Consider the following 25,999-nt stretch of genomic DNA (forward strand, 5'->3'; position numbering starts at 1 on the left):
ATATTTTACGCGCTCGTTTTAATATTCAGTGTCTCATCTTTATTTTAAAAGCTTTTAATTCAAAATTCCCTCTTTGTCCATCTTTAAAACTGCTTTAAAAAGTTTTTGTTCGTACTTTAAAACACCACGTTATTTTTTAGACGTTTCGGTCGAAATTTCGGCAGAGAGGTATTTTAAAATACCTCATTTAAGAAAATCTTTAGTTTTATTATTATTGTTTTATTATTATTATTATTTTTATTATAATTATTTTTTATATTTAGTTAAGTCACGTGAGTTTTAAACTCACCATCTTTTTTATTTTCTTTTTATTATTCTTATTTCATTTTTAGTCCTTGAGTCTTTAGTTTGTCCAGCTGTCCAGCTTTGGATACCCTCTAGGGGTAATTTTGTCCATTTTTCATCTGCAGCCAAACCCTAGAAAAGCAGTATTTATAGCAGCATTAATTGTCAGAACTGTTCACCCAATCATTGACTGCAGCCGCAGCCTATCAATCAGAAACCCTAATTTCTCTTTTCAATTCTCAATTTCGAATCAAACCACAAAAAAATCAAAAACCCATATGAACATATCATGAACAACAAAATTTCCAGAAACTAACAATCATCAAATCTTCTCACCAAACAACACAACTGAACTCATATGAAGCAAATCCAAACCAATTTAACATCATGAATCTCATATTCACAAAACTGGACCGATGCAAACATCACCAAACGTGAATGCAGTGCAAAGAAGAAACAAAGTCAGTAGCAAATCTGACCTAACACACACAGAAGAGCAAATTTGGTAAGGAAACGAATCGGATTCAACGGGGAGAAGCAATATAGGCTCGGATCGGAACATATATCTACTGGATCTAGAAGTTTTCCCATCACAAAGTTTATTTCTCTCCGACTTGAAGAGGTAACCCTCTTCGTTAAATCATATCACGTTTTCATATCCTTGAATCTGTTCATGCAGTGCTGTGTTTGTGTTAGAAACGAAAAAGTTTGAAAAATAATGTGAATCCGTCCTTTAAACTGTAGATCTAGGGTTTAATTGGTTTGTTTCTGAAGTTTTGAGCTTGGATCCGAGTAGAGGAGGAAAAGAGGAGTTGAATGACATAAAAAAATTTTTAAAAAAAATAGCTCCGACGCGGCGGCTCTCCGGCCGACCACCGCGTCGGAGCAACTCCGACCACCCATTTTCTTCTTCTCCGGCGGACTGAACTAAGAGAGAGGAGAGAGCTTCTCTCTCTTCTTTGTAATTTTAGAGAGAGGAAGAAGTTGGATTGATGAAGGAAAACCGGTCTGATCCCTTTTTATAAACGTAAGTGAACCGGTCTGGTTCACTTAACCAGACCGGTTTACTTTGATTCCCACTCCTTCTTCCTCAACCACTAGATCGGTCTCCCTGTTCAATCTAATGGTTCCTGTTATTTCATTGAATTGCTACCATGTGCTTTAGTTGTTATTTCATGCTTCACTGTTTACGAACCGTTAGATTCATCATCTGATGGATCTAACGGTTCCTAAGGTTTTCTGCTTATTTCCATGTTTTCCATGATTCTTGCCTACTGTATGCTGGTAATTCTAGCCCCATGATCACGATCCTATGGCCAAGATCAAATCTAATAGCCTATTGGACCCAGTGAGGGCCCATTTCCCTTCCTGTTTTAATTTTTCTCTACTTTTTTGCTGCTGAAACCCCCTGTGATGTTATTTACACCCCTGTTTCATTCAAAACTTCTCTAAAAATTTCTAAAAAAAATATGTGTGTTTATTTCATCGTTTTAATTACTGTTTTTACTGTGATGTTAATATTATCACCATATTTTTATAATTTCATGTTTTAAACTTTCTTTCATGCATTTTTTTATTTTGATATTACCTCATCTTTTTTTTAGCATTAATATCCATACTTTATCATTTTGTTCTTAGGCTTTAAAGTTTTTATATTATGCATATTTTTAATGTCTTGTCCATTTTTTATATATGTGCATCTAGCTTTAAATCATGCTTTACTAAAAAATTTTATCATCATTGCTTTACATTTTAATATTTGATGCTTTAAATTTTCTCTATATTTCATTTAATTATGTTTGCTTTAATTTTTGGTATCTATTCATTTATTTCCTATTGCAAAGCCCTATGATTTTTTAGTGTGTATAATTAGGGGAATGATGTAATTTGTTGTGGGCTTTGCATTTAGGAATGGTATGTAATAGCTTAGTAATTGCACACACCGACACAAGCACCGACACTACACCATTTTATCCATGCTTTACTTTTCGCATCGTTACACCTATTCACCGTTAGTTTAGTAAAACCTTTTTCATTCCAAAAATTAAATAAGCAAAAGTCAAATTATTTTCATAATAAACCTTGGATCCAAATCCAAGTGATTTTCCCTTTATTTTCTTAATCAAAATCCTAATTGAACTTTAATTAAACTTAGACTCAATTTCTTAAATAAAATGAAACAACCTCACTTCTATTTTTATTTCTAGTGCCTTGAGGCCCCTCAATCTCCTTCTTGAAAACCATTTTTCAAAAATAATTAAAATCAACCTAACCCACAAAAATATTTTTTAAGAGTGAACTACGGTGGTTTTGATCCCTTTTAAGGGTACGTAGGCAGAGGCTTTATTCCTTTCAAATCAATCAATCAAAAATAACCAAAACTCCTACTTCTTCTCCCTCCATTCTTTCACTCATACTTTAAATCAATAATTTTTCAAATAAAATAAAGTTAGAAAGAGGTTCTCACGGAGTACCGTGAACGACGCGGGTGCCTAACACCTTCCCGAATCGTAACCAACCCCCGGATCCAAAAAGGGTTTTTCAATCTCTTTTTCCCTTCCCAAGAATAAAATCGAGCAAGTCCGATAGATTGAAGGTTCAAGTTCAATTAATGGCTTGACACCCGAAAATCTTGGTCTACAAAAATGGCGACTTCACTGGGGATCCTACGCGGGTTAAGCCCACCTTTCTTTCTTTATTACTTTTGCTTTATCATTTGTATATACTTTGTAAATACTTTTACGTGAGTGGTGAGGCAAAGTCCTATACCCGGACTCGAGTGAAACATAAGATAGGGGTGGTAGACTCATAGTGGCATACCGAGAGTATTCTCGTGTCTTGTCACACGTGAGATAACCACACTTAGCGGAGGAGCTTAAAGTGATATATGTCGGCGGGTGTTGTCACGCTTAGACTCTATTGCTTTTAAGTTTCCGTTGAACGCTAAGGACCTTAGTAACCCTTAACCCATCTTGGCCTTTTTTAGGATGTAGTGCGGTGGCTAAGCCGGGTGATGTCTCGGTATTAGTCTACTTGCGATGCTACACTCGAACTAGACTTTCCTACGAACGTTATTGGACCGGGTGTTGTCACGGTATCCGATAAAGTTCTGTGGCGGTTGTAATTCGGGAACCTTGGTAGAACCCTTGTTACTTGTGCAATTGGAAACCATAGTTCTTACCAAATGGCGTTGTTGTCCCTAAGCTCCAACATTGTATACTTTCCATGCATAATCATACATACATGCATCCATTCATAAATAGTTCTTTTCATCCAAAAAAAAATCGAAGGACTTACGTAGAAGTTTTTTGTAAACATCGTAGGAAATGGAGGATTTAAGGAGAACTCATAGGTATGAATTCAAGAAACCGGATTTGGAGAGCTTAAGGAAGCTAGCTAGGAGATTAAGGGATCCAGATCATTTTCGAGGACGGTATGGTAATTTGATGGATATTCTCATGGAAAAGGTGGATGAGGGGCTCCTTAATACTTTGGTCCAGTTTTTTGATCCAGTTCATCATGGTTTTACATTCCCAGATTTTCAGCTTTTCCCTACTTTAGAGGAGTATTCTCATTGGGTCGGTTTACCCGTACTCAACCAAGTGCCATTTCAAAATCTTGAACTCACCCCTAAACAAATCCAAGCTCTCGCAAAAACCCTTCACCATGAAATAACCGATCTAAGGAAAAAGTTTGTCCCTAAAGCCGGTCTGCAATGCCTATCCTACAACTTCCTCTACCAAAAAGCCACCGATTGTCTTGATGGATTAAAAATTGACATTGACGCTTTTGAGTCCACCCTTGCTTTACTCATCTATGGTATTGTGCTCTTCCCAAATGTTAATGGCTTTGTCGATATGAATGCCATTCAAGTCTTTCTAACCCAAAACCCGGTTCCTGTTTTGCTTGCTGATACCTATGTTTCCATCCGCGAACGAACCGATAAAGGGAAAGGAACATTCCTTTGTTGTGCACCTCTACTCCACCTGTGGATCACCTCACACTTACCCCGCCCTAAGTTTAGACCAGAGCGTCTCCCTTGGTCTCAGAAGCTTATGACTCTTACCCCTAATGATGTAGTTTGGTTCAACCCAGTTTGTGACCCGGAGTTTATCATCAATAGTTGTGGAGTTTTCAACAATGTACCGCTTCTTGGTACACGAGGAGGAATTTGTTATAGTCCAGTGCTTGCTAGACGTCAGTTTGGATACCCTATGGAGATGAAACCTGTGTACCGCATCCTGGATAAGGAATTTTTCCTCTACAAAGAGGATAAGAAGAACCTAGGAGTACAATTTGAGAAGGCTTGGCATTCCATCATCAGGTTGGATAGGAACCAGTTAGGAAGGAAATCATCCATAACTCATGAAGACTATGTTCAATGGGTCATAAACCGAGCAAAAGAATTGAAGATGCCTTACCCTCGACAAAGGTATGTGTCTGCAACTACTCCCGCCATACCTATGCCTCTGCCCCCTGAGTCCTTGGAAGGGTACCAAAAGCAGTTAGATTTTGAAAGGCGTGAGAAAGCTGCCGTGGAAGGAAAGCTTCGCAAGAAAGGACAAGATTATGAGATAGTGTTGGATATCTTAGAGAAAGAAAATTGGGCAAACCACCAGCTGAAGGTTGAGAATGCCGAACTAAAGAGGATCATCAAAGAAAAGAACGCCATACTTGAGAGGGTTTCAGGGAGTAAGAAGAGGCGCATGGATATGTTTGCTGGCGCACATCCAGATTTCCCGGAGTAGGAGTTTGAGTTTCCCAGTTGCTTTTGTGTTATCTTTGAGGTTTTGCTTATGTACTTTGGAGCCTATCCCTTGGCTCAGTCTGTTTAGAAAGGGAGTTATCTTGTAGTATTTTTATATATTTGGAGTCTATCCCTTGACTCGGTCTGTTTAGAAAGGGATTTATCTTGTAGTATTTTATATTTGTAAGTTTATCCCTTGGCTTGGTTGTTAGAAAGGGAATTATCTTGTAGTACTTTTATCATTAATGTAATGTTTAAATTGTTATGATTACAAAATTACTTCTATAAGTCCTTCGATAAAACTGAAAAAGTGCATACTTTCGCATCTAGCATATCATGCATCATATGCATTCATAAAAGTGTCAAAATCAAGTCTCACACTTCACTCCTTTTCTGCCGCAGTAATTGAAAGTGGCCCGACGAATTCAATACAAGCCTACTCGCATTCATCACACAAGGGCTTACATTAAGAAGAAGATGGCAAATGCGGAACAGGAAAACGTTCAGCTCAGAGCAGATGTTAGTAATCTCAAGGAAGAATTAGAGAAGATGGCACTTATGATGGAAGTCCTGATGACTGAGAGAGAACATGCAGCGGTTTCCGAGCCAGCTCCTACTGTGGTCGCTTCTGCTGCACTTAATGGTACTTCACAGCCGATACCTGCTGTTGTTACATCTGCTGGGCCTACACAGCCTCTCATGGTGGGTTTCTCATCTGATGATATGAACAACCAGAATTTCCGTCCTCCTGGTCCTCATGGTGTTGCTTCCCAATACTACATGCCGCCCGGTTATCCATGGGGCATGCCACAAATGATCAATGACGGTGTTCGTCCTGGTGCTACGGAAATGCCATTTCCTTATGGTCAACAATCACCACCATTTGTTCAGCCTGGCCAGCCAATTCCTCAGGCTACTATGACTCAGGCAGGGCCTATTGTCCATGCGACCCAGCAAGAGGAAGAACAGGTTTATCACTCTGGTAGTGTAATGGGGGATGATCGAGTGGGTAACTTGGAAGAGAAGTTTGATGCAGTACAAAAAGAATTGAGGAGTATCAAGGGTAAGGAGGTATTCGGTCAAAGTGTGCATGATCTCTGCTTGGTTCCAAATGTGGTAATACCGCCTAAGTTTAAGACGCCGGTGTTTGAGAAGTATACAGGAGAAACTTGCCCGCAAATGCATTTAACCACGTATGTGAGAAAAATGACAGCTCATAGAGATAATGAACCTTTGCTTATTTATTGTTTCGAGGACAGTTTGGCTGGCCCCGCGCATACATGGTATATGAATTTGAAGAGTATTACCACTTTTGGGGAACTGGCCGACGCTTTCCTTCAGCAATATAAGTACAACTCCTATCTGGCACCTAATCGGAAAGAGCTGCAATCTATGACACAAGGGGAAAAGGAGTCATTCAAGGAATATGCTCAGCGTTTCATCCAGAAGTCTGCTCAGATCCGCCCAGCTCTGAATGAAAGAGAGTTATCTGATTTATTCTATGAAACTTTGAGCCCTTTTTACTCAGAGAAGATGGTGGCATGTGCTTCGCAAAAGTTCACTGACATGGTGGATACAGGGGTGCGTATCGAAGAGTGGGCCCGGAAAGGACACGTGTCTAAGGATAATGGTTCATCGAATGGTTCTTCGGGTGGCTCATCAAGTGGATCGTCTAATGGTAAAAAGTTTGGAAATGGGTATCCAAGGAAGAACACTCAAGAGGTCGGCATGGTGGCCCATGGCGGATCTCAGCCTGTATACCCAAACTACCCATATGTCGCCAATGTCGCACCACAAACGCCAACCCCACAAAACCCACCTCAACAACAACAACGTCCTCAAGCTCCTCCACCATACTATCCACCATTATACCAACAACCTTACCAACCATACAATCCTCAACCATTCTACCCATACCCATATTATCCTCCACCACCCTCACCACAACAACAACAACAACGTCCTCAAGCTCAACAGCAGCCTCGCCCTCCTAGAAATCAATTCCCTCCCATACCTATGCCATACAAGGATTTGTTGCCTTCTCTCCTTGCCAGAAATTTGGTGCAAACTAGGCCTCAGCCTCGCATGCAAAACCCTTTACCAGCCTGGTATCGTGCCGATCGCACCTGTGAATTCCATCAAGGGGCACCAGGGCATGATATTGAACATTGTCGCGCCCTTAAAGAAGAGGTCCAGAAGTTAATCAATGACAAAGAGCTAACCTTCGCGAACCCTGACCCTGTTGTTCCAAACAACCCTCTGCCGCCACATGGGCCTGCTGTCAATATGATTCAAGGAGACAACTATGTTCTCTATGCAAGTGATATCAAGACTCCTCTGGTCCCGATCCATGTAAAAATGTGTGAGGCCACCCTCTTCAGTCATAATCATGAGGCTTGTGTTGTATGTTCAGTGGATTCTCGCGGGTGTAAGCAAGTCCAGGACGATGTGCAGGGGTTACTGGACAGAAAAGAACTTGTTGTCACTAGAAAGGAGAAAGATAAGAATGTTTGTGTTGTTACTCCAGTTTTCAAGACTCGGGAGCCACTTGTGATAATGGTCAATCGTGCCAAACCAGCCAGTACTCCCCTGGTGATCTGCCCGCCAGAACAGTTGCCTTATTCATCTCAAAAAGCTGTGCCGTATAATTACGAATACTCCATTCTGGAGGATGGAAAAAAGGTACCCCTTGATTCGTCAGTCCATGTAGACAACATTGCGGAAAATAGCAAGATCTTGAGAAGTGGACGGGTGTTCCCGGTTGTTAATCAGAAGGAAGTCAGTGCTCCAGCCGAAGAACCAGTGAAAGGGCGAAATCTTGATAAGGGTAAAGCTATCAGACAGCCCAATGAGATTGTCTATGAAGATAGTGATGAGATCTTGAAACTAATCAAGAGGAGCGAGTATAAGGTAGTGGATCAGTTGCTACAAACTCCTGCCAAAATCTCTATAATGTCTCTCCTATCCAGCTCTGATGCCCACAGAGATGCCTTGATGAAGGTGCTAGATCAAGCCTATGTGGAATATGATGTGACGCTGGGACAATTTGAAAGTATTGTGGGGAATGTGACTGCCTGCAATAATTTGAGCTTCAGTGACGAAGACCTCCCAGCGGAAGGAAAGAATCACAATCTGGCATTGCTTATCTCCGTCCTCTGCAAATCAGATTCTCTCTCTAACGTCTTGATAGATACTGGGTCCGCTTTAAATGTGATGCCTAAGTCCACTTTGGACCAGCTTTCATATCCAAAAGCCCTCTTGCAGCCCAGCACGGTGACGGTGAGAGCATTTGACGGAACTAGAAGGTCAGTATTTGGGGAAATAAAGTTGCCTATCTCAGTGGGCCCGCATGAATTTGAAGTTAAATTCCAAGTTATGGAGATTCAGGCCTCTTTCAGTTGCCTCCTTGGCCGGCCTTGGATCCATGATGCTGGGGCAGTGACATCCACTCTCCACCAGAAGCTGAAGTTTATAAGTCATGGAAAGTTAATAACCGTAAGTGGTGAGACGGCCTTGTTGGTCAGTAATCTGTCGGCTTTCTCTTACATTGGGGGTAGTAGCTCAGAGGGGTCGTCATTCCAGGGTCTCTCCGTTGAAGGGAGTGCAAAGAAAGCTGAGACTAGTATGGCTTCTTTGAAGGACGCTCAGAGGGTTATTCAAGAAGGCAAGACTGAAGCGTGGGGTCAGTTGGTGGAGCTGCACGAGAACAAACGCAAAGAGGGAATTGGTTTCCCGAATAGCAAGCCTGGGGCATTCAACCCTACTGGTTGTACTTTTTACAGTGCTGGTTTTATCAATGATCCACCGGAGACTAATGCGATCATTGAGGATCAATCTGAAGAGGTGGCACCTATCTTCGTAACACCTGGGGGAGTCTGCTGCAATTGGATCGCTGTGGATGTTCCTTCTGTGATACCTCGCTTTAAGTAATATGTTTGTCTTTGTTTTTGTTTTTTTTTCTTTAAGAAAACTCCTTTCGTCCTGCCCCAGACGAAAGTGAAACTTTGTAGGGCCTTATGTTTTGTTTCAAGTACTTTTGGTTATTAATGAAATCGTCGTTTCTATCACGGCCTTTATTTTACTTTACTTTATTTTATTTTAGTGATTTTTCTGGAAAAATGGTAATACATAAAACCAAAATTGTTTCTCTTTTTCTTTTAAAAATCAAATTCAAAGGTCCTGCATTTACTCATTTAGAATCAATCATAAATCATATGCAGGCTGAACATAAATGAGCCCGTTGAACACAGTAACCCTATGCTTCCTCCCAACTTTGAGGTTCCCGTATATGAGGCTATGGTAGAAGGTGATGAAGAGATTCCTGATGAGATTAGATGGATGTTGGAGCGAGAAGGAAAGGCTATTCAACCTCATCAGGAAGAGATAGAAATTGTCAATCTGGGTACAGAGGAAGACAAGAAAGAAATCAAGATAGGGGCATTGTTGGATGCCACGGTTAAGGAAAGAGTTATTGAGCTTCTCAGAGAGTATGCTGACATTTTCGCATGGTCATACAAGGATATGCCAGGGATAGATGCCGAAGTTGTGGAACATCGTCTGCCTTTGAAACCCGAGTGCCCTCCTGTTAAGCAGAAGTTGAGAAGATCTCATCCCGAGATGGCCCTCAAGATCAAGGAAGAAGTGCGAAAGCAGATTGACGCCGGTTTCCTAATCACATCTGAATACCCTCAATGGTTAGCCAATATAGTACCTGTTCCAAAGAAAGATGGTAAAGTCAGAATGTGTGTGGACTACCGAGATTTGAACAAAGCTAGCCCAAAAGATGATTTCCCTTTACCTCACATCGATGTATTGGTTGATAATACTGCTAAATGCAAAGTGTTCTCCTTCATGGATGGTTTCTCCGGGTATAATCAGATCAAGATGGCTCCTGAAGATAGAGAGAAGACATCTTTCATCACGCCATGGGGCGCTTTTTGCTATAAGGTGACGACGTTCGGATTGATAAATGCTGGTGCCACTTACCAAAGGGGCATGACTAAGATTTTCCATGATATGATGCACAAAGAGGTCGAGGTTTATGTGGATGATATGATTGTCAAGTCAAGTACTGAAGAAGAGCATGTTGAGTATTTATTGAAGATGTTTCAGCGGTTGAGAAAGTATAAGCTCCGTCTAAATCCCAATAAGTGTACTTTCGGCGTCAGATCCGGGAAACTTCTTGGTTTTATCGTTAGTCAGAAGGGTATTGAAGTAGATCCCGACAAAGTCAAAGCTATCAGAGAGATGCCTGTTCCAAAAACCGAGAAACAAGTCAGAGGTTTCCTTGGTAGGCTGAACTACATATCCCGATTCATTTCTCAGATGACCGCTACATGTGGGCCGATATTCAAGTTGCTTCGCAAGGATCAAGGGATTGTGTGGACAGATGAATGCCAAAAAGCCTTCGATAGTATCAAGGAGTATTTGTTAGAACCTCCAATCCTTGTCCCTCCAGTAGACGGAAGGCCTTTGATCATGTATTTGACTGTATTAGAAGATTCCATGGGTTGTGTACTTGGTCAGCAAGATGAAACTGGTAAGAAAGAGCATGCAATTTACTACTTAAGCAAGAAGTTCACTGATTGTGAGACTCGATACTCCGCGCTGGAGAAAACTTGTTGTGCCTTAGTCTGGGCTGCCCGGCGTCTCCGCCACTACATGATTAATCACACTACTTGGTTGATCTCCAGAATGGATCCCATCAAATACCTCTTCGAGAAGCCTGTTCTGAACGGAAGAATCTCTCGTTGGCAGATGTTATTGTCCGAGTATGATATTGTGTACCGCACTCAGAAAGCTATCAAAGGAAGTGCCATTGCTGATCATTTGGCCCATCAACCAATTGAAGATTACCAGCCTATCAAGTTTGACTTCCCAGATGAAGAGATCATGTATTTGAAGATGAAAGATTGTGATGAACCGTTGTTTGGTGAAGGTCCTGATCCTGAATCTGAATGGGGTTTGATATTTGATGGAGCTGTGAATGTCTATGGCAAAGGAATTGGGGCGATTCTCATCAAACCCAATGGCGAGCACATCCCTTTTACTGCAAGGTTACGTTTTGATTGTACGAATAACATTGCAGAGTATGAGGCTTGTATTATGGGTATTGAGGAAGCTATCGACTTGAGAATTAAGAAGATTAAGATATATGGTGATTCAGCTATGGTGATTAACCAGATTAAGGGAAAGTGGGAAACTCATCATGACGGTTTGATACCTTACAGAGATTACGCCAGACGTCTGTTAACTTTCTTCAACAAAGTGGAATTGAACCACATTCCTAGGGAGGAGAATCAAATGGCAGATGCTTTAGCTACCTTGTCCTCCATGATCAAGGTAAATTGCCCCAAAATGGTACCTTTGATTAGTGTCAAGTTCCTTGACAGGCCAGCTTATGTATTTGCTGCTGAAGCAGTCTTTGATGACAAACCATGGTTTCACGATATCAAGGTTTTCCTTCAAACTCAAGAGTATCCGCCTGGGGCATCTCGCAAAGATAAGAGGACTCTAAGAAGATTGTCTGGTAACTTTTTCTTGAATGGAGATGTGTTGTACAAAAGGAACTTCGATGAGGTTTTGCTCCGATGTATAGATAGGCGTGAGGCAGATTTGTTAATGCATGAGATACATGAAGGCACGTTCGGGACTCACGCTAATGGCTATGCAATGGCCAAGAAGGCGTTGAGGGCAGGCTATTACTGGATAACAATGCATGCTGACTGTTATCACCATGCCAAGAAGTGTCACAAGTGTCAGATTTATGCGGATAAGATCCATGTCCCGCCAACTTTGCTCAATGTTATCTCCTCCCCGTGGCCTTTCTCTATGTGGGGCATTGATATGATTGGTCGGATTGAACCAAAAGCTTCCAATGGACATCGTTTCATACTAGTGGCTATTGATTACTTCACCAAGTGGGTTGAAGCGGCATCTTATGCTAATGTGACCAAGCAAGTGGTGGTCCGATTCATCAAGAACAATATCATCTGCAGATATGGTGTCCCTAACAAGATTATCACAGATAATGGTACCAATCTGAATAACAAGATGATGAAGGAATTATGCGAGGATTTCAAGATTGAACATCATAACTCCTCTCCTTATAGACCACAGATGAATGGTGCCGTTGAAGCTGCAAACAAGAACATCAAGAAGATTGTGCAAAAGATGGTGGTCACTTACAAGGACTGGCATGAAATGTTACCTTATGCTTTATATGGTTATCGTACCTCAGTGCGTACCTCGACAGGGGCAACCCCTTTCTCTCTGGTATATGGTATGGAGGCTGTACTCCCGGTGGAAGTTGAAATCCCATCTTTAAGAGTTTTGAAGGAAGCTGAATTGTCTGAAGCTGAGTGGTGTCAGGATAGGTATGATCAGTTGAATTTGATTGAAGAGAAGCGTATGACAGCTTTGTGTCGTGGACAGCTATATCAGTCAAGAATGAAACAGGCATTTGACAAGAGGGTGCATCCCCGCAAATTTAAAGAAGGAGACCTGGTGGTCAAGAGTATCAAGTCCTTTCAACCAGACCCAAGGGGCAAATGGACACCTAACTATGAAGGTCCCTATGTTGTCAAGAGAGCTTTCTCCGGTGGTGCTTTAATACTTACAAATATGGATGGAGAAGAGTTACCTCGTCCTGTGAATTCTGATGCAGTCAAGAAATACTATGTCTAGAAAATATATAAAAGAACAGCTCGGTAGGTTGAAAACCCGAAAGGGCGGCCTAAACCAAAAATGAGCGTCTCGATGGATTGAAAACCCGAAAGGGCGGTCCATGCAAAAGTTAGAGACAAAAAAAAAATATATATATATATATATATATATAGTTACCCTGATAGATTGAAAACCCAAAAGGGCGATCTATGCAAAAGTTAAGGGTTTATGACAAGTAACTGCATCAGAATAAGCATCACTCACTTGGGGCACCTTAGCTGTCAGAAGTTCTCCGATATCAGAGCATCATAGCAGTGGATTTCAAAGTTGTTAGGGAATATAGCGGTTATTGTGTTCAATGTACCTTCCATATTTTAATTACCATTTTCCAAATTTTGTAATCCATGGTGCCATGCCTTTGGCCGGTTACCATTTCTAATACATTAATTTGAGCCAGTGCTTTTATTTGGAATTCTTGTTTATTCTATGTGCAAAATTTCTTCCGTTTTTAATATTAGTACTTGAAACAAAAACTTTGAAAAAATTTTTTAAAAAAATTTTCATTGCTTTCTTTGAAAAAATAAAAAAAATGACAAACATATTATCTTTACAATTATGTATCATGGAAGCATGTGTCAACATTCGATCTAAAAGCAGGTGGATACCACAATTGGACATAGTCATTGCTAAAAAAAAAAAGAAAAAAGAAAAGCTCGCTAAGTTGAAAACCCGAAAGGGCGACTTAGGCAAGAATGAGCATCCTGGTGGATCGAGAACCCGAAAGGGCGGTCCAGGCAAAAATTAAGGACATAGAAAATGAAAAAAGAAGAATATATTCCCGGTGGATTGAAAACCCGAAAGGGCGATCCAGGCAAAAGTTAGGGATTTCAAAAGATTTGAAAGAAAAATATTCAAAAGAAAGCAATGACTATGTAGAGCATGAATTTGAGAAGGTGCCGCGGTTGAGAAATGTCGACTTCTGCCATTGATTTGTTTGAAGGGTTGTACCCCGGCTTTTGTTTTGGTTCATCCCCAGCAATGTTATCCCCAATGAAGATTACTAAGTGTTGGCTATGTGATGTCGGGCCACTTTCTTTGGACCTGCCCATGCTCGTCTCAATAATCTTTCCGTTAAATCGTCATATAAGTCTCATATGCATTCATTCATCCACGCATAGATAGCATGCATACAAATATCATTCATGCATAACTGCATTATTTTCCCATGCTTTACTCCAATACTTAAAAATGTCAATCCCAAGGTGTTAACCAATCAATTTATGCTCAAGTGGCAGGTCACATCAAATGATCATTTTACCAATGTTAATCAGTTTCCCAGTACCCTGCTTAAAGTACTCCGGTATTATTGATAGACAAGCTTTATCTTCCGTTCTTTCGTCTTTACCACGGGCAGTGGGTAATAGACAAGCTTTAATCAGTATTTTCGTCTTTACCACGGCAGTTGGTAGTAGACAAGCTTTATCTTCCGCATTTTCATCATTTACCACGGGCTGTTGGTAATTGATAAGCTTTACTTTCCACCTCAAGCTTTACTTTTGTCTCAAGCTTTATGTTCAGTCTCAAGCTTTATCTCCCGTCTGAGCTTTATCTTCAGTCCAAGCTTTATCTTCCGCTTTTTCATCATTTACCACGGGCTGTTGGTAATTGATAAGCTTTACTTTCCATCTCAAGCTTTACTTTCCGTCGTAAGCTTTATTTTCCGTCGCAAGCTTTATCTTCCGTCTGAGCTTTATCTTCAATTCAAGCTTTATCTTCCACACTTTCGTCATTTACCACGTGCTGTTGGTAATAGACAAGCTTTATTGTCCATCTCAAGCTTTACGTTCTGTCTTAAGCTTTACTTACCATCTCAAGCTTTACTTCCTGTCTTAAGCTTTATTCTCCGTCTGAGCTTTATCTTCCATCCAAGCTTTATCTTCTGTTCAAGCTTTATCTTCGGTACTTTAGTCTTTATCACGGCAGTTGATAAAAGACAAGCTTTATCTTCGGTGCTTTAGTCTTTATCACGGCAGTTGATAAAAGACAAGCTTTATCTTCGGTATTTTAGTCTTTATCACGACAGTTGATAAAAGACAAGCTTTATCGTCCGCATTTTCGCCTTTACCATGACAGTCGGTATTAAACAGGCTTTATCTCCCCAGTGTTACTTATCAGCTTTTGTTCCCCAGTCGGTATATATTTGTCGTCATTGCATTCATAATCACATTGCACGCATGCATACCATAATACTCATGAGCATTGCACTCTTAGCATCTCGACTGGTCCAAAAGTGGTGTACTTAAGTATTTAAGTCTCTTCGACCCATCGATTTAAAAGTTTTCTTTCAAATCTTCGTGACGAAGAAACTTAAATAGGGGCATCTGTCATACCCCAATTTTGGACCAGTCATTTCTTTTCCAAGTCGTTTTAAAAATGTCTCAAACTCTTTTTCGCTTCAATTATTTAAAGTCATTTAGTCATCTTTTAAAATTTTTTTTTTTTTAAGGCTTTATTTTACAGTTCGAAATGAAAATCTTTTTGTCCAAGCTTCGTGTAGTTTAAATTATTTCTTTTTGTGCGTCAGCTTTTAAAAATATTTTACGCGCTCGTTTTAATATTCAGTGTCTCATCTTTATTTTAAAAGCTTTTAATTCAAAATTCCCTCTTTGTCCATCTTTAAAACTGCTTTAAAAAGTTTTTGTTCGTACTTTAAAACACCACGTTATTTTTTAGACGTTTCGGTCGAAATTTCGGCAGAGAGGTATTTTAAAATACCTCATTTAAGAAAATCTTTAGTTTTATTATTATTGTTTTATTATTATTATTATTTTTATTATAATTATTTTTTATATTTAGTTAAGTCACGTGAGTTTTAAACTCACCATCTTTTTTATTTTCTTTTTATTATTCTTATTTCATTTTTAGTCCTTGAGTCTTTAGTTTGTCCAGCTGTCCAGCTTTGGATACCCTCTAGGGGTAATTTTGTCCATTTTTCATCTGCAGCCAAACCCTAGAAAAGCAGTATTTATAGCAGCATTAATTGTCAGAACTGTTCACCCAATCATTGACTGCAGCCGCAGCCTATCAATCAGAAACCCTAATTTCTCTTTTCAATTCTCAATTTCGAATCAAACCACAAAAAAATCAAAAACCCATATGAACATATCATGAACAACAAAATTTCCAGAAACTAACAATCATCAAATCTTCTCACCAAACAACACAACTGAACTCATATGAAGCAAATCCAAACCAATTTAACATCATGAATCTCATATTCACAAAACTGGACCGATGCAAACATCACCAAACGTGAATGCAGTGCAAAGAAGAAACAAAGTCAGTAGCAAATCTGACCTAACACACACAGAAGAGCAAATTTGGTAAGGAAACGAATCGGATTCAACGGGGAGAAGCAATATAGGCTCGGATCGGAACATATATCTACTGGATCTAGAAGTTTTCCCATCACAAAGTTTATTTCTCTCCGACTTGAAGAGGTAACCCTCTTCGTTAAATCATATCACGTTTTCATATCCTTGAATCTGTTCATGCAGTGCTGTGTTTGTGTTAGAAACGAAAAAGTTTGAAAAATAATGTGAATCCGTCCTTTAAACTGTAGATCTAGGGTTTAATTGGTTTGTTTCTGAAGTTTTGAGCTTGGATCCGAGTAGAGGAGGAAAAGAGGAGTTGAATGACATAAAAAATTTTTTAAAAAAAATAGCTCCGACGCGGCGGCTCTCCGGCCGACCACCGCGTCGGAGCAACTCCGACCACCCATTTTCTTCTTCTCCGGCGGACTGAACTAAGAGAGAGGAGAGAGCTTCTCTCTCTTCTTTGTAATTTTAGAGAGAGGAAGAAGTTGGATTGATGAAGGAAAACCGGTCTGATCCCTTTTTATAAACGTAAGTGAACCGGTCTGGTTCACTTAACCAGACCGGTTTACTTTGATTCCCACTCCTTCTTCCTCAACCACTAGATCGGTCTCCCTGTTCAATCTAATGGTTCCTGTTATTTCATTGAATTGCTACCATGTGCTTTAGTTGTTATTTCATGCTTCACTGTTTACGAACCGTTAGATTCATCATCTGATGGATCTAACGGTTCCTAAGGTTTTCTGCTTATTTCCATGTTTTCCATGATTCTTGCCTACTGTATGCTGGTAATTCTAGCCCCATGATCACGATCCTATGGCCAAGATCAAATCTAATAGCCTATTGGACCCAGTGAGGGCCCATTTCCCTTCCTGTTTTAATTTTTCTCTACTTTTTTGCTGCTGAAACCCCCTGTGATGTTATTTACACCCCTGTTTCATTCAAAACTTCTCTAAAAATTTCTAAAAAAAATATGTGTGTTTATTTCATCGTTTTAATTACTGTTTTTACTGTGATGTTAATATTATCACCATATTTTTATAATTTCATGTTTTAAACTTTCTTTCATGCATTTTTTTATTTTGATATTACCTCATCTTTTTTTTAGCATTAATATCCATACTTTATCATTTTGTTCTTAGGCTTTAAAGTTTTTATATTATGCATATTTTTAATGTCTTGTCCATTTTTTATATATGTGCATCTAGCTTTAAATCATGCTTTACTAAAAAAATTTATCATCATTGCTTTACATTTTAATATTTGATGCTTTAAATTTTCTCTATATTTCATTTAATTATGTTTGCTTTAATTTTTGGTATCTATTCATTTATTTCCTATTGCAAAGCCCTATGATTTTTTAGTGTGTATAATTAGGGGAATGATGTAATTTGTTGTGGGCTTTGCATTTAGGAATGGTATGTAATAGCTTAGTAATTGCACACACCGACACAAGCACCGACACTACACCATTTTATCCATGCTTTACTTTTCGCATCGTTACACCTATTCACCGTTAGTTTAGTAAAACCTTTTTCATTCCAAAAATTAAATAAGCAAAAGTCAAATTATTTTCATAATAAACCTTGGATCCAAATCCAAGTGATTTTCCCTTTATTTTCTTAATCAAAATCCTAATTGAACTTTAATTAAACTTAGACTCAATTTCTTAAATAAAATGAAACAACCTCACTTCTATTTTTATTTCTAGTGCCTTGAGGCCCCTCAATCTCCTTCTTGAAAACCATTTTTCAAAAATAATTAAAATCAACCTAACCCACAAAAATATTTTTTAAGAGTGAACTACGGTGGTTTTGATCCCTTTTAAGGGTACGTAGGCAGATGCTTTATTCCTTTCAAATCAATCAATCAAAAATAACCAAAACTCCTACTTCTTCTCCCTCCATTCTTTCACTCATACTTTAAATCAATAATTTTTCAAATAAAATAAAGTTAGAAAGAGGTTCTCACGGAGTACCGTGAACGACGCGGGTGCCTAACACCTTCCCGAATCGTAACCAACCCCCGGATCCAAAAAGGGTTTTTCAATCTCTTTTTCCCTTCCCAAGAATAAAATCGAGCAAGTCCGGTAGATTGAAGGTTCAAGTTCAATTAATGGCTTGACACCCGAAAATCTTGGTCTACAGTTGCAAATTGTGTGCGAATTTCCCGAAGTTTTCCTGAAGTTTTTCCTGATGAAATTCCTGATGTACCGCCGGAGAGAGAGGTGGAATTTTCTATTGATCTTGTTCCGGGAACGAAGCCTGTGTCTATGACACCTTATCGTATGTCAGCTTCTGAGTTGGCTGAGTTGAAGAAACAGTTGGAAGATTTACTTGATAAAAAGTTTATAAGGCCGAGTGTTTCACCTTGGGGAGCGCCGGTATTGTTGGTTAAGAAGAAGGATGGTAGTATGAGGTTATGTATTGACTATCGACAGTTGAACAAAGTAACTATAAAGAATAGATATCCACTTCCTAGAATTGATGACTTGATGGATCAGTTAGTGGGTGCACGCGTGTTCAGCAAGATTGACTTGAGGTCGGGTTATCACCAAATTAAAGTAAGAGATGAAGATATGCGGAAGAGGGCTTTTAGGACGCGTTATGGACATTATGAGTATAAGGTGATGCCTTTTGGTGTTAGTAATGCACCTGGTGTGTTTATGGAGTATATGAATCACATTTTTCATGCATTTCTGGATCGTTTCGTAGTTGTGTTCATCGATGATATTTTGATTTACTCTAAAACAGAAGAAGAACATGCTGAGCATTTGAAGATTGTCTTACAAGTGCTGAAAGAAAAGAAGTTGTATGCTAAATTGTCTAAGTGTGAGTTCTGGTTGAGAGAGGTAAGTTTTCTCGGCCATGTTATTTCTGGTAGTGATATTGCAGTCGATCCGTCTAAAGTTGAAGCGGTATCACAATGGGAGACTCCTAAGTCAGTTACAGAGATTAGAAGCTTCTTGGGTTTAGCAGGTTATTACCGAAGATTTATAGAAGGATTTTCTAAGTTAGCACTTCCGTTAACGCAGTTGACGTGTAAAGGTAAAACCTTTGTGTGGGATGTTCATTGTGAGAACAGTTTTAATGAATTGAAGAAGCGTTGACGACGGCTCCAGTTTTGATTTTGCCGAAACCTGACGAACCTTTTGTGGTGTATTGTGATGCGTCCAAGTTGGGCTTAGGCGGTGTACTTATGCAAGATGGTAATGTGGTTGTTTATGCATCAAGACAGTTGAGAATTCATGAACGAAACTATCCTACTCATGATCTTGAATTAGCTGCAGTTGTTTATGCTTAAAATTTGGAGACATTACTTGTATGGTTCGAGATTTGAAGTGTTTAGTGATCACAAGAGCTTGAAGTATTTGTTTGATCAGAAGGAATTGAATATGAGACAACGAAGATGGCTCGAATTGTTAAAGGATTATGATTTTGGTTTGAATTACCATCCGGGTAAAGCTAATGTTGTGGCAGATGCCTTAAGTAGGAAGACTTTACATATGTCTGCTATGATGGTTAAAGAGTTTGAATTGCTTGAACAATTTAGAGATTTGAGCTTAGTTTGTGAAATGTCGTCTCTGAGTGTTAAGCTAGGAATGCTGAAGATTGATAATGATTTCTTGAAAAGTATTAAAGATGCGCGGAAGGTTGATGTTAAGTTGTAAACTTGTTGGTTGCTAGTAATCAAACGGAAGATGGTGACTTCAAGGTCGATGATCAAGGTGTGTTGAGGTTTCGAGGTAGGATTTGTATTCCAGACAAGGATGAGATAAAGAAGATGATTCTTGAAGAGAGTCATAGGAGTAGCTTAAGTATTCATCTGGGAGCTAGAGAGTAAGATGCTGGAGTCTTATCCAGAGTTGTTTGCTTGAGGTAAATTTTCGAGGACGAAAATTCTATAAGTTGGGGAGAGTTGTAACGCCCGTCTTAATTATTTAATTAATTCAATGAGGTTTAGAATATATTTATAAATATATGCTTATATGATTTATGATTTAAGTGATTTACATGATTTATATGTGTGAACTATATGATTCATGAAGTTGAGTGGTTTATATGATTTATAAATAAATTATGTGAAATATATGATTTTGGGGAGTGCCGGCGCGCCGCAGGACAGCGAGGTCTTCTGCCTCATCCTCCCCAGGGAGATCTGCCTTCTCCAGAGTCTCCTCCAAGGAAGCCTTCTCCTTAGCCAGCTTCCGAGAAGATGTGGTCGCCTGCTCAAGAGCAGTCTGAGCCCCGGACAACTACTCCTTCAAAGAAGTAAGCTCACGGTCACGCTCCTCAGTGACAGACCTCTTGCTCCTTTGATCCTCCTCAAGAGCAGCGACCTTGGCAGTCAAAGCATCCCTCTCCCGCACCAGAGCATCGACCCGAACCTCACTGTCCAGAGAAGCGTTGTTCAGAGCAGCAGCGACCTCCAAAGTTTTCATTGTGGCAATAACCCCATCAGTTATTGTCTTACTCCGGCCAGCTGGACCCAGATCCTGGATAATCCTCAGCTCAGGATCATCCAAGAAAAGAGTCGACTAGGGACCACACAGCTCCGGCTCGGACCACACCCTCGGCAACTGGAGGAAGTCTCCCTTCTCAGAACGGACAGGAACGGCCTTGATCGGCGTGATTGGATCCTCAAAAGACACCCTCACCCTCTGCCTCTTGGCAGGATCCTGCACCAGCTCCTCAGATGGCTCCTCCCTATCTAAATCCACCACAGGACCAAGGGTTGAGCTAGGACCAGACCCAGAAATCAGATGCTCCAGGGACTGGACGTTTTTACGCTTTTTCTTGGCCGAGAGCTTCTTGTTGGCCGCATTCACTAGGGCTCCCAAGTCTTTCTTCATTTTCTCTGCAAGCACAAGACAAAAGAAACTTGTCAGTTGGGAGAAACAAAACAAAAGGACAGCAAGAAGACAAAAGCAAGAAAATAAGCTACCAAGACAGGCATCAGAATTATCAGAGGTCAACAACTCATATGTAGTGATGAAGCGGGACTCTGTTACTGGGGTCCCTTCCGCATTCATCAAAGGGTCCCCCCGTCGGTCAGTCTTAACCCTTTGGGGAAGGGACTCAATGAAAGCCCAGAGTTGTTGACGAAGGCCTTTCTCCTCGTCAGTCAGAGTGGCAACAGTTCGACCGAAGTCCTTCGGTTCATAAGCAAAATGGTCCTGAGACCAGCACAGGTCGAAAAAAGGACGGCGTTCCTGCTCGCCTTCCTTAGCTGCCTCCAAGAGATTTTCAAGAGCAGCCGTACTCTTAGGCCGAACTAGAAAGAAGCGCTCTTTGAAACTCCGGATCTTCCCGGCAAAGGCCTCAAATGTAACGCCCGTCTTAATTATTTAATTAATTCAATGAGGTTTAGAATATATTTATAAATATATGCTTATATGATTTATGATTTAAGTGATTTACATGATTTATATGTGTGAACTATATGATTCATGAAGTTGAGTGGTTTATATGATTTATAAATAAATTATGTGAAATATATGATTTTGTGAAGTTGTTACGTTGGTGTGACTTATTTTATTACTAAATAAAATAAGATATGAGAAATAAAATAAAAATATTAGAAGTTGGGCTGTTTGGTGAGAAGAGTAAGTTTAGAGGTGAGTAGAGTAATATGAAAAGATAAATAGGGCAGACATAAGTTAGAAACACAGAGGAGAGAAAAGGGTAAGGGTGAACAAGAGGAGAGCTGCGATTTTCTGCAATAACCAGGTAAGGGTGAGACTAACTCTCAATATTATTAAGGGTATGATTCTGAAAAAAAATGAATTTAGCATGATTAGGATGAGTTTTGGTGACAATTGAGAATTAGGGTTTTGTTTTCGATTTGTTTTTCCCTTTCATTCACGTGTTGTTACTATATAGTTTATTGATTTCTGCTTAAGTTCCTAGCGATATTATTCTTCATAGCCGTATCACATACTTTGTTGCTATAATTGAATTTCCATTGTGTCACCATCTATAGGGTTTCTGTTTTGGATTGTGTTCAAACATTGTTACTGCCGTAGCTTTTTATTACTTGGAATTAAACTCCATGGTTTCAAAGAATTAATAGTGCCGTGTGCCAATTAGAATTGCACACTACTGTAGATGTTCTTTCTTTCCTTTCTTTGGTTCCAAATTCAATTATGTGCACATGTTTTAATTTTAGGATTATGTAAAACAATTATCTATGACTATTTATTATTAAATAATTGGTGAATTGGCAAATATGATTTTCCTAAAATCAATATCCTTTATCGGCGAGTGTAATTGGCAAATTTGATCATGTTTAGTGGCCTTTCTAGCCTATATAACTTTCCATTATAAAATGAAATAGATTTTTTTGAATAAAATATTTCAGGTTTTGTCAGCATGTAGCTTTCCTCTATTTCTTTTACAATTACTTTATTTTTATTTATTTTGATTAACCATATATGCACATGAAAATTCGGTAGTATTAATGTGCTATGCTTTTGATGAATTAGTTTTAGGCTTTTATGGACATTTTCATGATATTTTGACACTTCATATACTCACATGGAATTTTATAATATGATTTTGTACATGTAGAACGTGAAAGTAGTAGTAATAATTTAGTTGGAGATGCTTGTCAACATATGGATGTAGCAAAAGCTTAAGAATCTAATTCAATGTATTATTGTTTATTTTATTTTTAACTTCAGAACTCTTTTCGACATTCCTAAGAATAGTAGAACTTTGCAAATTATGATGATGTGTATTAGATGTATGATTTAAAGATGTGCTATTTGAAGATATTTGATTTAAAGATGTGTAATTTATGAATTATGCAATGATTGTAAAATTGATGTGATAATTGAAGATGATTATACAGTGATGTTATTAAATGACGATGTGTTATATAAGAGTTGTTATATGATGTATCTTGTTGTTGTTGACTGTTAATGTCTTGAAGTTGCATGAGTCGGTCTAAGTTGTCAGAATTTAAGAAGTTGTCCTTGATTATGAGTTGTTCACGTCGTTGTCTAAGTGATTGGAAGATTGAGTCCATTGCATGCTCATTAAAGTTGGGGGCTTTAGGCCGGGCAGCCTTTGTGCTCATTAAAGTTGGGGGCTTTAGGCCCGGCAGCCTTTGTGCTCATTAAAGTTGGGGGCTTTAAGCCCGGCAGCCTTTGTGCTCATTAAAGTTGGGGGATTTAGGCCCGGCAGCCTTTGTGCTCATTAAAGTTGGGGGCTTTAGGCCCGGCAGCCTTGTGCTCACATGTCGAGAGCCTAATTACGCTCATTTACGTTGTTGAACGGTACCACATGCATTTGCATATCAAGAAGATTCACGATGGTTTAAGTTGTTAAGTTGTTGAGCTGATAAAGTTGCATTGTCGAGTTGAGTTGTGTTGTCGAGTTAAGTGATTAAGTTGATCATGAAGTTTAATGATGATGATATTTGATGATTGTATTTGATTATGAAATGATAATATGCTAAGTGATAACTGTTTGATATGTAATAATGTTTTATGTTGCTAAATGCATTTTAATGAATTATATGCTTAATTTATTGATTGTGAAATCTCACCCCTTCTGCTTGAAAATGTTGCCCTTCGTATGGGTAACTTGCAGGTAATAAAGACTAGAAGTGTTCGTGAGTGGACTCCTCACTTGTGTCTAGGTGCTCTGATACGTAACGGGATGGGACTTGCTTTCATATCTATTCCTTACGTGTCTTTTATGAACTTTTTATGATTAAGTATTGAACTAATTTAGGAGATTTTCTGATAAGGCCTGTGTGCCTAGACTTTTATCATGTTGAACTATTTTCCGCTGCATAGTTTCAGATTTTATGATGTCAAACTTTGAAGGATAATTATTATTATCTATTTTATGATTTTCAAGGAGCATGTGACATTCCGTTTATGAATTAAATACTCTGATTTTTATGAAATTTTTATGTTGGGAAAACGGGGTGTTACATCAAACATCTTCTGGGTCTGATGAAAAGAAACCCAGTTCGTACCCCGCTGTACGGTGAAGAAGGAGAAAAAGACGTTCTTGGAGGCAGGGATGCGAAGATGATTGCACAACAACTCAAAAGCCCTCATAAAGGCATAAGAGTTGGGATGAATCTGAGTAGGTGACAGCTTGGTCCAGCGAAGCACCTCCGGCTGGAAGTTAGAGAAAGGGAGCTGAAAACCCATGTCCTTGAAAACTACTTCATACATGGGGAATACGTAATTTTCATACTCCGAACACACCCGGTTGGACGTGCTCGGCAGAATCAGCTCCCAATATCTACCTTCACCGATGAGGTCAAAGGGTGCTTCGTTCACACCATCAGCGACAAAAACCGATTCAGTTTCTAAGGGTTCCTCTCCGGGCCTCATAACGACGGACGCATCAACTCCCTCGTCAGCCATGACAGATCTGGAAAAAGCAAGGCAAAAAGTGAATCTAACAGTCAGATCCACCCTTCCTTCACCTATCAGGTCGGTCACGGCAAGGAAGGGATCAAATCGCTACCATAAAAAAGCCAGAGGGTCTAGAAACTCAAATTCACACATCGAAGGGATCTACCCTCAGCGGACAGACCTAAAGCTTATGGAAGAAACCCAAGCCTGTCGCCAATGTTTTTCTAAACACTAAAACAGACAGCATATCTACAAAACTCTTTGATGCACGGTGGCAAACGCCTTAACCAACGGCGGAAACCACCGAGTCAAACTATTCCTGCCCTAGAAGCATGCATTCCTACGGTTTCTAAAAGAAGAACAGAAACTAAAATACAGAAGTAAAAGAAATGCGTCACAGAACTCTACCTGAGAAGAAGAAGAGATTGAAGTTGCGGTGGGGATGCGAAAACTCGGAAGAACTTTGCCTTTGGAAACTGTGGGAAATCTCTAAGTCTCTGAGAAATTCGAAAATGCAATGACTCTCCCAAAACAACAGTGGAACTATTTATTCTCGTTGCAAAAACCACCCAAAAGTCACAAAGTCTATCCGGTGCATCCCTTCACTCGCTACTCCTCATCTAAAGCGCTGCTTCGATGGTCCAGATTCAATCATACTCCTTCATCCAAGGGCTATGATCCTTCACTACGTTCTCCAAACGTAAGGATCCAATCAACGGTGATGATGACGCCTCGGAAATACAACCCGAGAACACGCTGGAAACTATAGGCACTCAAGTGCTACTAATAGCTTGCACACGTGTCACTTAGAAACCAAAGGTCAGGTCCCCTCAACTTCTTCCTCGAGACGTTGGCATTAATTACGGAATGACATCCGACCAAACTTCCTGACGAGGGAATCTTTCCATCCGATCTCACCGCCGGACATACATATGCCGGACTCCGCCACATTGACATGCGAACTTACATCGTTAGAGGGAGAACAAACGCTTCTAGACAGGCGAGCCTATCTGGCCCAAAGTCTCAGCATTCTCAGTCCGCCTCGCAAACGATTCTCCAAGTCAAGGCATGTATAAGTCCGCTAACGAGATCCATTTCTTCCTCTAGCACGGGGATACATACCAACTGAATTCCTCTTGAGGTCGGCTGCTGACGAGCAAAACGCCCGCACTTAAGTCACCACTCTTTATCAAGAGCAACGACTTGGGGGGCTACTGTTCTGGACCGAACAAAAGGATTCTGGGCCCATTTACTTTGGCCCAATATCTTTGAAAGCCCAACTCCACGTTTGGCATTATTGCTCACAACATACCCCCTCGCCTGAAGGGGGTGCACAAAGCAAAGAGACCGGTTCAAACGAACCCCAACGTCTCTCTTGCACGTTGTGCACGTTCCCGCAATAAAATCTCTGGCGGTTACACTTCCCACGATTTCGTAACCGCCAGAGCCAGGTGTGCGTCCTCAACGGCTCTGCAGCTCTCCACCTCTATAAATAGGGGACTCACCGCAGTCCCCAAGGTAGAACTTTTTCTTCCTCTAAAACCCTCA

At 39.8% G+C, this 25,999-nt stretch overlaps 2 protein-coding genes across 2 annotated transcripts; both read left to right on the forward strand.

Annotated features, from left to right (window-relative positions):
- The first annotated feature begins 3,611 nt into the window (after positions 1-3,611).
- Positions 3,612-5,033, forward strand: LOC146928878 (uncharacterized). Its single transcript, XM_085707149.1, has one exon. It carries the CDS (start codon positions 3,612-3,614, stop codon positions 5,031-5,033), a length of 1,422 nt encoding a protein of 473 aa, XP_085563275.1.
- Positions 5,034-5,378: 345 nt separating this feature from the next.
- On the forward strand, positions 5,379-12,718 carry LOC146928879 (uncharacterized). Its single transcript, XM_085707150.1, has 4 exons — positions 5,379-8,958; positions 9,253-10,069; positions 10,145-11,870; positions 12,273-12,718. The coding sequence occupies exons 1-4, from the start codon at positions 5,510-5,512 to the stop codon at positions 12,716-12,718; spliced, it is 6,438 nt and encodes a 2,145-aa protein (XP_085563276.1). The 5' UTR covers positions 5,379-5,509.
- The last annotated feature ends 13,281 nt before the right edge of the window (positions 12,719-25,999 follow it).

Source organism: Medicago sativa, chromosome 4 (genome assembly GCF_051527215.1).
Source record: "Medicago sativa cultivar Bolivia chromosome 4, Bolivia_mono, whole genome shotgun sequence".
Lineage (NCBI taxonomy): Eukaryota > Viridiplantae > Streptophyta > Magnoliopsida > Fabales > Fabaceae > Medicago > Medicago sativa.